The sequence below is a fragment of the Eretmochelys imbricata genome, chromosome 3 (genome assembly GCF_965152235.1).
Source record: "Eretmochelys imbricata isolate rEreImb1 chromosome 3, rEreImb1.hap1, whole genome shotgun sequence".
Classification (NCBI taxonomy): domain Eukaryota; kingdom Metazoa; phylum Chordata; order Testudines; family Cheloniidae; genus Eretmochelys; species Eretmochelys imbricata.
Genome location: NC_135574.1, coordinates 77,021,820 through 77,035,303, shown reverse-complemented (window position 1 = coordinate 77,035,303; position 13,484 = coordinate 77,021,820). Strand labels below are relative to the sequence as shown.

The 13,484-nt window shown below is 38.5% G+C and overlaps 1 protein-coding gene across 4 annotated transcripts in view; it reads left to right on the top strand.

Annotated features, from left to right (window-relative positions):
- Nucleotides 1-13,484, top strand: part of ASCC3 (activating signal cointegrator 1 complex subunit 3) — a 524,193-nt gene that overhangs the window by 78,628 nt on the left and 432,081 nt on the right. For all 4 annotated transcript variants that reach the window (XM_077812867.1, XM_077812868.1, XM_077812866.1 and 1 more), the window contains exons 5-8: nt 2,079-2,199; nt 7,639-7,846; nt 8,482-8,623; nt 9,262-9,387. In XM_077812867.1, coding sequence (XP_077668993.1) covers nt 2,079-2,199; nt 7,639-7,846; nt 8,482-8,623; nt 9,262-9,387 — 597 coding nt within the window. The remainder of the gene's footprint in view (nt 1-2,078; nt 2,200-7,638; nt 7,847-8,481; nt 8,624-9,261; nt 9,388-13,484) is intronic.

The window sequence follows — 13,484 nt, the reverse complement described above, 5'->3', positions numbered from 1 at the left end:
AACTCGACCATCTCATGGTCACTGCCTCTCAGGTTCCCTTACAAATGCAGATTTTTTTTTTTGTTACATAACTACACTCAAAAACAAAACAATGTAAAATTTAGTTCCTACAATTCCACTCAGTCCTACTTCTTGTTCAACCAATTGCTAAGACAAACAAGTTTGTTTACATTTACGGGAGTGTCATAAATATAAAGGGAAGGGTAAACCCCTTTGAAATTCCTCCTGGCCAGGGGAAAGCTCCTCTCACCTGTAAAGGGTTAAGAAGCTAAAGGTAACCTCGCTGGCACCTGACCAAAATGACCAATGAGGAGACAAGATACTTTCAAAATCTGGGAGGAGGGAGAGAAACAAAGGGTCTGTGTGTCTGTCTATAGTCTGTCTATATTCTGTCTTGGCCGGGGATAGACCAGGAATGGAGTCTTAGAACTTTTAGTAAGTAATCTAGCTAGGTACATGTTAGCCATTTAAAAAAATCATAATCTGAGAAAAGAACTGTGCTGAATAGAATAACTATTTCTGTCTGTGTGTCTTTTTTGTAACTTAAGGTTTTGCCTAGAGGGGTTCTCTGTGTTTTGAATCTAATTACCCTGTAAGGTATCTACCATCCTGATTTTACAGGGGGGATTTCTTTATTTCTGTTTACTTCTATTTTTATTAAAAGTCTTCTTGTAAGAAAACTGAATGCTTTTTCATTGTTCTCAGATCCAAGGGTTTGGGTCTGTTGTCACCTATGCAAATTGGTGGGGCTTTTTATCCAACATTTCCCAGAAAAGGGGGGGTGCAAGTGTTGGGAGGATTGTTCATTGTTCTTAAGATCCAAGGGTCTGGGTCTGTAGTCACCTAGGCAAATTGGTGAGGCTTTTTACCAAACCTTGTCCAGGAAGTGGGGTGCAAGGTTTTGGGAAGTATTTTGGGGGGAAGGACGTGTCCAAACAGCTCTTCCCCAGTAACCAGTATTAGTTTGGTGGTGGTAGCGGCCAGTCCAAGGACAACGGGGGGGAATATTTTGTACCTTGGGGAAGTTTTGACCTAAGCTGGTAAAGATAAGCTTAGGAGGTTTTTCATGCAGGTCCCCACATCTGTACCCTAGAGTTCAGAGTGGGGGAGGAACCTTGACAGGGAGATACTGCTGACTGGACTTATGACTCATTTTCTTCTTTACACTCCCCAAAAGATCGACGGCAGGTTGTTCCTATCTGGAAACAGGGAGTATCCAGTCTCCATTGAAAGAAAGGGGTAGTCTGATCAAGAAAGGGAGTGATTTTTAATAATTCTTAATAAGTCTGCTAATGGGCAAGTTGATCTCTGTGATATCTTTTAATGCAATATGGAAAAACGTGGATACTTTTCTTGGGCCTGATAGGAAGCCCACTGAAGTAAGATTCTTTTCATTTAGTTCAATGGCATTTGGATCAGACCCAGAAGGCAACATGGCAGACAGCAAAAAAATCTGAGGCATTGCATATAAGACCTAATGACCAAAACAGAGATATGGAGGAGAAACATAGGGCTTTTGCTACATTAGAAAAGTCAACACCAAGTAGAACTTGCTGTGCAGAAAAGAGAATACATAATTCATGACTTACTATTAGGGCCAGATCTGCCACCCTATCTCACATAGAGTAATACAGTACTCCACGTTGTCCCATTGAAGAAAATTGGACAAACTGTGGTGTAAGATACTTCTTAGTGCAAGTGTGGCAGGGTCTAGTGTTCCTTTGATCAGGTGTCCTCTTTCCCCTGTGAATTTAAGTTGGCTCTATTTATCCCTGGCGAGGTAGGGGAATTTTGTGGCCAGAACAATTCCTAATCCTCTCTCCCTCTCTTTGGATTTATATTGCCACTCATCATAAAATGTGAGTGCTTTCTGTTCTAAAATTGACAGAAGTAGTGAAAGCACTGGATGAATACGAGGTGTGACCTATTTTGGACAGAATTACTTTTGTTTAAATCTCCAACAAATACAGTGTTACCCAGGGCAAAATTATTATAGACTCTTAGTTTATAAACTCTTGTTCTAATTTGTGGAAAAATGTTTTAGGAGCATGATCTTTTTGTTTTCTATTTTTCCTTAGTTATTTGAGCTGTTAGGCCCTGAGGGCTTTGAACTCATAGAGAAACTCCTACAGAATAGGACTATGATTGTGGAGAGATCTCTGTCCTGGCCAAATGATTACAAGCTGCAGTCTCTACAAGGTAAGAAACTGTTGAAATCTTTTCAAAATCAATAGAAGTCAGAGTTTTTGTTTTAAACTGTCTGATTAGATAAATCAAACAAGTTTCTTTATCCCATTAAAAAGTTTTCACTATATGAATATATTGAAGAAGGGAGCATGCTTTGCTTGCCTCTAATTTTGAATTAAAATAATAGTCTCTTTCGTTTTACTCTCCAGTGCTCATTTTTTACCATAGACATTGTGTTGGTCCTTCTTCACCAGATTGTCATTCAGCTGAGTCGATGTTTGGTTATTCTTGTTGCTTTCACCGCATGCTCCTATTGCTCAAATACAAGTCACAGGAGAGTAGCACCTTTGCATTATAGCCACCTTTCAAAAGAATGATGTGTGAAGAAAGGTCAAGGTGGCATACAGGGATTTGTTTTTATAAAGTACATTGCCTTGCATTATAAATAATTAATTTTAAATCAGTGTTATAAAGTAAAGAAAAAATGTCTGAGCACTCAGGAAAGGCAATAATCCAGGCTTTGATACTGACTCCACCCAAACTTTCATGGGACAATTATGGTAGAAATGACAGAAAAGCAAGAGACTGAGCCAGCCGGCTCCTGTAGAAGTTCCCCAACTGTATGGAGGTTCCAAGCCACCACCTTATTTATCTTCCTTCAGCTCCTTCCTCACCTTTCACCTCTATTGCAAGGAGTACAGAAAATTGCTATCTGGTAAAGGCTAAGCAGGTGATATGCTTTGATTGTGGCTACTAATTGGCTAAGAACTGTGCACAGTGCTATGCTGTCATAAAACATCTGATTGTTTTTGTTACCCTGTTTTCCCCCATCTTCCCACTTGTTTCTCACCCTCATGTCATATCTTTTTTTTTTAATTGGAAACTATATAGAATGGAAACATTCATTTTGTATATGCCCACACGGTATACAGTAGAATGGGGGCCTAACCTGCTTGAGGCCTTCAGGTCCCCTGGCAATATAAAGTTAATGACTGTGCTGCTCAGTTGAGAACCCACCTAGTGATCTGCTGGTTAAAGACTTGGGAGCAGGAAAAGATATCTCAGCTGAAAAAAAGTAGAGCGATCTGCCAAGACATCAATGGTTTTTCCAATTCCCTGAAGGCATTATAAACTGCACAGACAGTGGAGACACTACTAACTGTCCTGCAGAACCTACATGTAGCAGCTCTCTCAGGCCACCAGGAGAAGCTGATGGTTAGATTGGTGAGAGAGAAGCTGCTTATGCCTGGGCTTCTTGCACACTACCTATATCAGTTCACTTGTTACCGAGTCAGTTACAACAGTCGGAAGCAGTACTTGTTTGACTGTACTGCAGATTATATTAATAAATGTGTGCCCAAAGTGTCCATCCAGAGATCCCAGTATGCCAGGAGTTGCCAAGAAATTTAAACTGAAGGATTTGGCAAGATGACCAGTTGGAGAAGGTGTTTTTACTCCTCTTTTTAGAATGGGAAACCCATGAATAGGATCATTACAATTAACTTAACCAGCGGTAAATTGCTTGTGGTTTCAGTTTTACAAATCCTAAATAGAAAGTTTTGCTAGCCTGTAAAACTTATGGCTGACAGTAGTAGACTGCAGAGCGGTGGTAGTTAGAGAAGAGTGGATTTATGTCACAATGTATGACAGCCTTGTGGAGTTGGTAACCCATGTGGACTCTCAAATGGTCAGGGGATACTGTGTTTTTCCTCAGTGTTCAATCTTTAGGTTGTGTGTTAGATTAAAGCCTGAGTGTGTAGAAAATATTTTTGTGCCAGTTAATTTAATTGTCTCCCAATACACTAATCGCAAATATGAAGGAATTTTTTGGCAATAGGGTGGGCGGCACATAGGGAGTGTGTGCACAGCCTGTGGCAGCAAGCCTCTCAGTCTGGGTTGAGTGACTCGGGCTTGCGGGACTTGCCCTATTGCACTAAAAATAGCTGTGTAGATTTTGCAGCTCAGGCTGGAGATCAGGCTCTGAAGTTTAGGGAGGTGAGTGGGTTCTGAGCCCAAGATCCAGCCTGACCCTTAACTTCAATATGCTGTCTACCCAGCTATTTTTAGCATGGTAGCGCAAGCCCTGGGAGCCTGAGTCTGTCAACCTGAGCTGGGAGAAGGCATCTGCAGACTGGACCTTCTAGATCTTCCCAGAAAAAAGAATGGCAATAGGTGGAGCATGTGAGAAGGGCCCATAAGGGTGGTCTACAGTTTTTCAATGTTAATATTAAATAACAGAATTTTAAACATTGTTTGGTGCAGAGAGCCACTCTGGATAAATATGGCATCACAGTCATGTTTGGAAACAATTTTTTTTTCCCGTCTGCAGTATCCGTTAGAATTCCTTTCTCTGCTTCTGAAACACAGCTATGCGTAGTATGAATAAAGTTTATGGCAATGGAACGTGACAGTGAAGAGTGGGCTGTTCTGGGTTTTGCAAATGCATCGTGGGAATTTGTCTCAGATGAATTCCTAGTCCTGCCCCCAGTTTACCAAAATGCGTTTTTCAAAGGTTGGCCTTAGTTTTATATTTGCAGAATTTAAAATTTGAGGAGTCAGTTGTAAGTTGGAAAAATTGTTGAAAGCAAATATGAGATATGAGGAATTGTAATTGTATTTAATAATTTCAGACCTAATTTACCTAAAATCATTTTCCTTTTGAAAGTTACATTTTAAATGAAAACAACTCTAGCAGAACATTAATTAAAAAATGTATACCACTGTATTAAAAAAGCAACCATCAAAGAAAATAAATCCAATCTGTAGATCACTAAACACCTAACATGGATAAATTTTTTCCAGTCCAGGCATACCTAATATTTCCTGTTGATTAAATCTGTTGATGCCAAAATATTTCTTTACAGAAGAATAACCGTGTTAAATCAAGATGAGTCTATATTTTAACTGTACGTGTCTGATTTTTCTGTCAGAGTGGCATAGTCAATATTGCACTGGACTGTGACCTAGAACAGTGGTTTCCAACCTTTTCTCTGCCATGGCACGCCTTGAGACCTTGAATTATTTTGAGGCACAACACCATATTGTCTCCAAATGAACTCATGAATATTCACGAGCCAATCCAGAACAAGGCTGGCAGATTTAAAATTAAAACAACCATAACAGCTAACGTTAGATCTCAATCTGTCTTTTTTGTGCCAGAATTAACATTTTCAATGGTGGAAACTAACAAACATTAAAACTCAGCCTGTTTTCGTCCAGAGTTCTTATACTCACTGGAGAAAGTGACATCCAACCCCCACTTTCCCAGTTCAACCCCACCCCGACCTCTACTTCTCCTCCTGGGGTTCTTCCCTTCTCCCAACCCTGGGGGACTGCAGCGGAATACCCACTTCCCTTCCAGGCTGTGTGGGAGTGGTGGCTCCAGAGGCTCATGCATAATATTTGAAAGAGGCCTTGTCCCGGAGAGCAAAAGTACAGAATGCAATCTGGTGCCGACACTAATTCAAATACAAGGCAAAGGTTTTTTTGTTCTCATTCTCACATGTAGTTTTTCAAAATATTCTACAGCACGCCTGTTCAGGCCTGGTGGCACACAGGTTGGGAAGTACTGAACTAGGAGACCTGGGTTCTATTCCTGGCTCTGCCATTAACCAGCTGCTTGACTTTGGCCACGTCACATTACCTTTCTTGGATCAGTTTCCCTATTTGTTAAATGGGGATAATAATACTGACCTAATTTATAAAAAAAAAAAAAAAAAAAAAAAAAATCTATAAAAATAAATAATAAAAAAATTATGGTTTTATAGATTGTGGCCAACATTTTCAAACGTGGGTGCCTAAAGTTAAGCTCTTAAACTGATATTTACGCATCGAAATAAAACGGTCTGAATGTTTTTCAGAAGTGGTGAGCACTTGCAAATTTTACTGAAGTCCATGTAAACTGCAGGTGTTTTGGCAGCTTTCATTTACAGCAGGGCCAACGTTTTCAAAAGTGAGGGCCTACAGTTAGGAACCCAAGGCTATATTTAAGAGTTTAAATAGGTAGGTTGATTTTTCAAAAGTAATCACTGCTTAACAGCCTCTGTTCTCTTGAAAGAGAGCTATTAATCTATCTATTCTACAGTCTTTGAAATCAGGTAATTTCTTTAGGTGCTTAAATGTAGACTTAGGAACCTGAATTGTAGGCTCTCACTTTGAAAATAATAGCCCTCATGCCTAAATATGTATTCAGAAGACTAACTGTAGGCACCTAGATTTGAAAACTCTGGCCTGCTTATATCATAAAATAAGTTCCAGACTTCTATGCTAGGAACATCACTAGTTTTCTACCTACTGCTGATCTATATAACCTAATAGCTATGTTGGAAGAATCACCATTTTCCTTAGTGTATATATGTGAACTATGTAAGACTACTTTAAGTATCCCTCCCTTTGACTATACACAGCTAGCTGCCTCCTTTCTAATGTGATGTAAGTGGAGTATTTGAGCATGTTTTAGAGTAAAATGTCTGATATAATGTATTTGCACAGCATCAACATGTGCATGGTGCTTTATAGATAAGTCAAGTAACAGGCTCTGCCCTGAGGATTTCAGTCTGAATTAAACTTAATACAGTGAGAGATGGCAATAGATACAGGAAGGATGAGGATTACAACAGTAAGAGTTTGAGAAGTGATTAATATAATGTGTGTATCTTGACAGTTTCTGTTTAATGAATCATAACATCAGACTTATCTAATATAGATATTGAGAGAAGTTGGGGCTTAGTCTTTTGGATGTCAGCGTAGATGGAAGGTATATGCTGCAAAACTTTTACCCCATCAGAATTTAACTCCTGGGTTTAGTTGTTGAAGCTGAATAATCTTCTGCAGAGCCAGAATTACCCAACCCCCATGCTCGGAGACACAGACTGCTTAGGGAAATAATACATTGTGTTGGGTCTGTAACCAGTAGAACATCTATTATGCAGTGCAGCTACATTGGCTGGTACATTGGGAAGGGGCAGACAAAGGCGCCAACCAGTTTCCACTCCGATCTGCCCACTTCAGGCATTGGGTTGTTGGGGAGGAGTTGTTAGAAATTTTGAGGATCTTGCTTACTCTGATGGCATGGATATATGTCTTAGGGTAACAAGGGAGTAATTTTCAACCCTGTACATCCATTCACCATCATGCTAGGTGTTTCACAATTTGGCCCCAAGTGCTGTTGAATGAAGAATTATGTAGTTGAAGACATGAAGTGAAGCATAATATTTTCCTAATGATAATGTTTAAATTGTTTTCTCTCTGGGGCATGGGCTGTCTTTTTCACTGTGTTTTGAAAGAATCTAGCACATTTGCAAACTAAATAATGCTAAACAATTTTAAGCATTAGTAATCTGTCACAACTTCTGTTATATTTTGAAAAAATTAACACCTTTTTAAAATCATTTAGAAAAATAAGTCAGTCTCTAATGTTCACAGAGAGCCATATCTGTTTCCATGTTGCAGAACAGTGTAAAAAACTCGTAGGGGACAACACTAAACCCAATTATGGTTGTCAAGTCACAATTCAGTCTGAACAAGAAAAGCTGTTAATGAAACAATATCGTCGGGAAGAAAAACGAATTGCCAGACGAGAAAAACGAGCTGGGGAAGATGGAGAAAGTTTTGGAGAAGGACTAATGTGCTTTGATCCCAAGGAGCTGCGGATGCAAAGGTAATAAATGCCAAAAGTTGAAAAATGCTTGTGCTGTAATTGCAACTTTAATGTATCATAATCATTTATTTTCTTTTAGTTCACCTTTGGCGATTAGATGATTCTCACTTCAAGTCACGTCTTATTACAAGTCTAGAATTTTTTTTATATGAAAACCTTATTTTCTGGGATAAGAAGCAGTCATCTGCTTAATTAGAATCTTCTTGGTCTCATCCACATGGGTTAGAGATGTAGATTAGGGAGATAAGCCATCTTCCTTGAGTGCTGTGCGCACACCACTAGCTTAAGATTTATGAAGTCTGTACCAAATGTTTCAAAACTCCTTCTCCCCCATCCCCCAGATTAATGGGTATTGTTTTCCATGTTGTCATGTAAAAGTGGAGTCGGGGGGAGGGAAGGCAAGCAAAAAAGGCATTGCCTTTGGTATTGAGAAAAACAGCAGTTGGAATTTTAAATATGGAGAATCCTAAATTTTGGTGCACATTATGTACCTGGGAGTGAGAAGAACAAAAACATCAATAAGAACATTCTGTTACTATGATATTAACATACTGTATTTGTTTGTTTGTTGTTTTTTTTTGGGCAAGGTAGGCCTATGATTGGCAGAATTACTTCAGTTATTTTTCTCCTTACAGAGAACAATCACTTCTGAATGCTCGAAGTGTGCCGGTCCTAAGCAGGCAGAGAGAGATGAACTTTGAAAAAATTCATTATCCACATGTTTATGATTCCCAGGCTGAAGCTATGAGAACATCAGCATTCATTGGGGGTGCAAAGGTATACCTTTGCTATATGACCTTTTCTCAACAATGCATTTATCCTAGTAAATAATATGCAGCTGGGTTTCTTTTGTTACCTCAGATGTTTTACTGCTAATTGAAGCACTGTACCAAATTTTGCTTCTGCAAATGGTTGAGTATTTTCAAATACTTTATTTTTACTTAGACAATAATCTTCCTCCTGATGGGTTTGTTTTCACTTCCATGGAGACTTACGTCTTTACATATTTTTTTTTCTTCCTTAGTTGTTTTTCAGAAGCTGTTGAATTGATTCTTAAAAAATGTACACTTCCTGAAAATCCAGGCTTTTAATAATTTCCTCTCCTTAAATTTAATTAGACCTATCATTTTTAACAGGAAACAAGTATTGTCTAATTCATCTCAGTTTTATGAACCAACCTCTGGATAGTAAAATGCTTGTGGTTTTTTCCCCCCATTTTTTGATTCTGTTGCCACCTGTACAAGTAATAAACATATAGGGATTTTTCTAACTTCAAGTTCAGTCACGTTAGTTGTTAACTATGTATATGGGAGGACAAGAGATAAATCATTGGTCACTCAATTCATTATTTCTAGCATATTTTAATGCCATTTTTTCTTTCTCCCAGTAACTTTTTTTTTTTCAAATTGTTACAGATGCTTCTACCGGAGGCGATCCAGAGAGAAAACAACAAAATGTATGAAGAAGTAAAGATCCCCCATAGTGAACCAATGCCTGTTGGCACTGAGGAAAAAATAGTTTATATCAAAGACTTAGATGAGGTGAGTAAACCACTTGAAAAGGTAATTAAATGATAGTTTTCTTATTTTTTATAATTACTTGTTTGAAGATACGTTAATACTGAATTTTGCAATGATCTGTGATCCTTTTAAAGTTTTATTTAATAGGTTGTATTTAAATGTTAATATTACAAGGAAGTACTACTGGTGAAAGCACAGGACTCAGTCAGTAATTTAGAGCTGTCATTCCATGCTAAAAAAAGCAACAAAACTACTGAATCAGGAGTACAATATAGTTGGTTACTGATTCAATTAAAATGTGGCTGTCACTTGTAGTGTCAATGGTAACATTAACAATGCTCCTGATTGGATTAAAGTCCTATTGAAATGTCCACTCACAGTTCTATGTGACTGTGAGTAAATCACTTAGCTTCTCTTTGCATCAGGATCCATGTTAGTTTAAAAAAATATTTAATTGAATCACAAGGATGTTGTTGTGAGATGTTCCTCATAAACAGTGGAAGACTGTTCTGGAATCTCAGTGACAATACCTTCAGAATTCAAACTAACTATGAAAACAACAAGGATTCCGCTGGCACCTTAAAGACCAACAGATTTATTTGGGCATAAGCTTTCGTGGGTAAAAAACCACTTCTTCAGATGCATGGAGTGAAAATTACAGATGCAGGCATTATATACCGACACAGGAAGAGAAGGGAGTTATCTCATAAGTGGAGAACCAGTGTCCACAGGGCCAATTTGATCAAGATGGATGTAGTCCACTCCCAATAATTGAGGAGGAGGTGTCAATTCCAGGAGAGGCAAAACTGCTTTTGTAGTGAGTCAGCCACTCCCAGTCCCTATTCAAGCCCAAATTAATGGTGTTAAATTTGCAAATGAATTTTAGTTCTGCAGTTTCTCTTTGAAATCTGTTTCTGCAGTTTTTTTTGTTCAAGTATAGCTACTTTTAAATCTGTTATAGAATGTCCAGGAAGATTGAAGGGTTCTCCTACTGGCTTTTGTATGTTACCATTCCTGATGTCCAATTTCTGTCCATTTATTCTTTTACGTAGGGACTGTCCGGTTTGGCCAATGTACATGGCAGAGGGGCATTGCTGGCACATGGTGGCATATATAACATTAGTAGACATGCTGGTGAATGAGCCCCTGATGGTGTGGCTGATGTGGCTGGGTCCTCTGGTGGTGTCGCTAGAGTAGATATGGGGACAGAGTAGGCAATAAGGTTTGCTACAGGGATTGGTTCCTGGGTTAGTGTTTCTGTGGTGTGATGTGTAGTTGCTGGTGAGTATTTGCTTCAGGTTGGGGGGCTGTCTGTAAGCGAAGACTGGCCTGCCTCCCAAGGTCTGTGAGAGTGAGGGATCATCTTCCAGGTTAGGTTGTAGTTCATTGATAATGTGAAAATATAACTAAAAAGATCTTCTTTGTTAATAGGATGCCAAAAAGTTGACCTTTCTGTATTATCAATTGGTAGAGTATATACAGTATTGGAAGTACTATTGGAAAAGTTACTGAAGTGGCATATTGTATATATCCTTTGGAAATAAAGTACTACAGTTTTTGAAAAGGATAACAAAATTGAGCTAATGGAACATGCAGCTTTATTCCCACTGCTAGCTGAGGGAATGGTGAATTATGTTAAACATAGTGTGAGGACCAAAAAAATGCCACCATGGCTAAACAACAACGTAAAAGAAGTGGTTAGAGGCAAAAAGGCATCCTTAAATCCTATCGAGGAAAATAGAAAGAATCATAAACTCTGGAAAGTCAAGTGTAAAAGTATGATTAGGCAGACCAAAAAAGAATTTGAAGAGAAACTATCTAAAGACTCAAAAACTAATCACAATTTTTTTTGAAGTACATCAGAAGCAGAAAGCCTGCCAAACAATCAGTGAGGCCACTGAATGGTTGAGGTGCTGAAGGAGCACTCAAGGAAGATAAGGCCATTGCAGAGAAGCTAAATTAATTCTCTGCATCAGTCTTAACTGTAGAGGCTGTGAGGGAGATTCGCACACTTGAGACATTCTTTTTAGGTGACAAATCTGAAGAACTGTCCCAGAGTGAGATACTGATAGAGGAGGTTTTGGAACAAATTTATAAATGAGGTCACCAGGACCAGATGGTATTCATCTAAGAGTTCGGAAGGAACTCAGCTATGGAATTGCAGAACTACTGAGTGTGATATGTAAATTGTCACTTAAATCAGCTTCTGTATCAGATGATTGGATGATAGTTAATGTGTCCCCAACTTTTAAGAAGGCTCCAGAAGTGATGATGGCAGTTACAGGTTGGTAAGCATAACTTCAGTACCAGGCCAATTAGTTGAAACTATAGTAAAGAACGGAATTATCAGAGACCGAGATGAACATGATTTATTGGGGAAGAGTCACATGGCTTTTGTAAAGGAAAATCTTGCCTCACCAGTCTATTAGAATTCTTTGAGTGGGTCAACAAGTATGTGGACAAGAGTGATCCAGTGGCTATAGTGTACTTTCAGAAAGCTTTTGACAAGATCCCTTACCAAAGGCTCCTAAGCAATGCAAGCAGTCATGTAATAAGAGGGAAGGTCCTCTGATGGACCAGGAACAAGTTAAAAGACAGAAAACAAAGGGGTCGGAATTAAATGGTCAGTTTTCAGAATGGAGAGAGGAAAATAGTGGTGTTCCCCAAGAGTCTGTACTGGGACCGGTGCTGTTCAACATATTCATAAATAATCTGGAAAAAGGGGTGAACAGTGAGGTGGCAAAATTTGCAGATGATACAAAACTACTTAAGATAGTTAAGTCCAAAGCGGATTGTGAAGAGTCACCATGAGATCTCTCAAAACTGGGTGACTCGGCAACAAAATGGCAGATGAAATTCACTGTTGATAAGTGCAAAGTAATGCACATTGTAAAATGTAATTCCCAACCATACATAAAAAATGATAGATTCTAAATTCGCTGTTACCATTCAAGAAAAATATCTTGAAGTCATTGTGGGTAATTTCTGGCTGTAAAAAGAAAGGTAACAAGGAGAAACACCTAAGTAAACCAAGTATATCTACTTCTCTGAATCCTAGTGCTGATAAATCTCATAAACCTGAGGCAAAGGGAGAGAAAATGATCTTGAGTGCGAATTTAGAAACGGTCCGATTTGTCTCTTGGCAGGAAAGAAATTGTTTTAGGGCACACCCCAGTGTAACAGATGTGGGACCCCCCCCTCTCCCCCCCCAAAAAAGTGCATCATCCCTCTCAATGGACAAACACGTCAAAGTATGTATTGGAAAAGTGGGATATTGTGGCCTTTTGGCTTTTCCTGTTTTTTAAATTGTTCTAGGTTGTACTTTTAATGTTTTGTAAATACGTTTACCTATTCCATGATCTATCTTAAAGTATATTTCAAATCAAATTCATTAAATATGTAGCATTTAAATCTGCCACAATGCATACAGAACACTGCCATCTGATAATGGATGGAGAGGTTGTGAGTGATTAGTTTGCTGTGTATGTATTGTGCATGCAGCTATCTCTGCTAAAACATCCAGTTACTGTTAACTCCATCCTCCCTCCTCTCACTCAACTGTTTTATGTTGTCTCTTTAGACTGTCGCTTAATATATATGTGTACAATGGCTAGATCCCTGTCCTAGTAAGCCTGCTAGGTATTACAATAATAGATGGTAACCTAGACAAGAGGAATTCTTGAGTGTTATTTTTGAGGCACAAGTACTTTAGCTTGAGAAAAAATTCTTTAACCAATCTTATTCTAGGACTAAAAGTGTATGTCCGAAATGGTATAAAGGGGCAAATACTCACACCCTTACTCAGTAGAATATGGGGCTTCTCACAGAGTGAGGTGCTGTTTAACTAGACGAAGGGTCATGAAAAATCTGCTAAAAGTTGGCAAGCAATGCAATGAAAGTTTGATAAAGGGGGATGACTGTTCACAAATTACTCGAATGCTTTTGAAGTTGGACCCTAGAGGATTTTTTTTTAAAACCTATTATAAAACTGGTTGTAGTTAAAAAGCTTTGTTTGATACATTTTGGAATAAATGAGAGAGCATGTATGTGGAAATTTAAATTAGTTCCTTTCTTTATATATAAGGTAGAACTTTAATGTATACTTGAAAATACAAGTT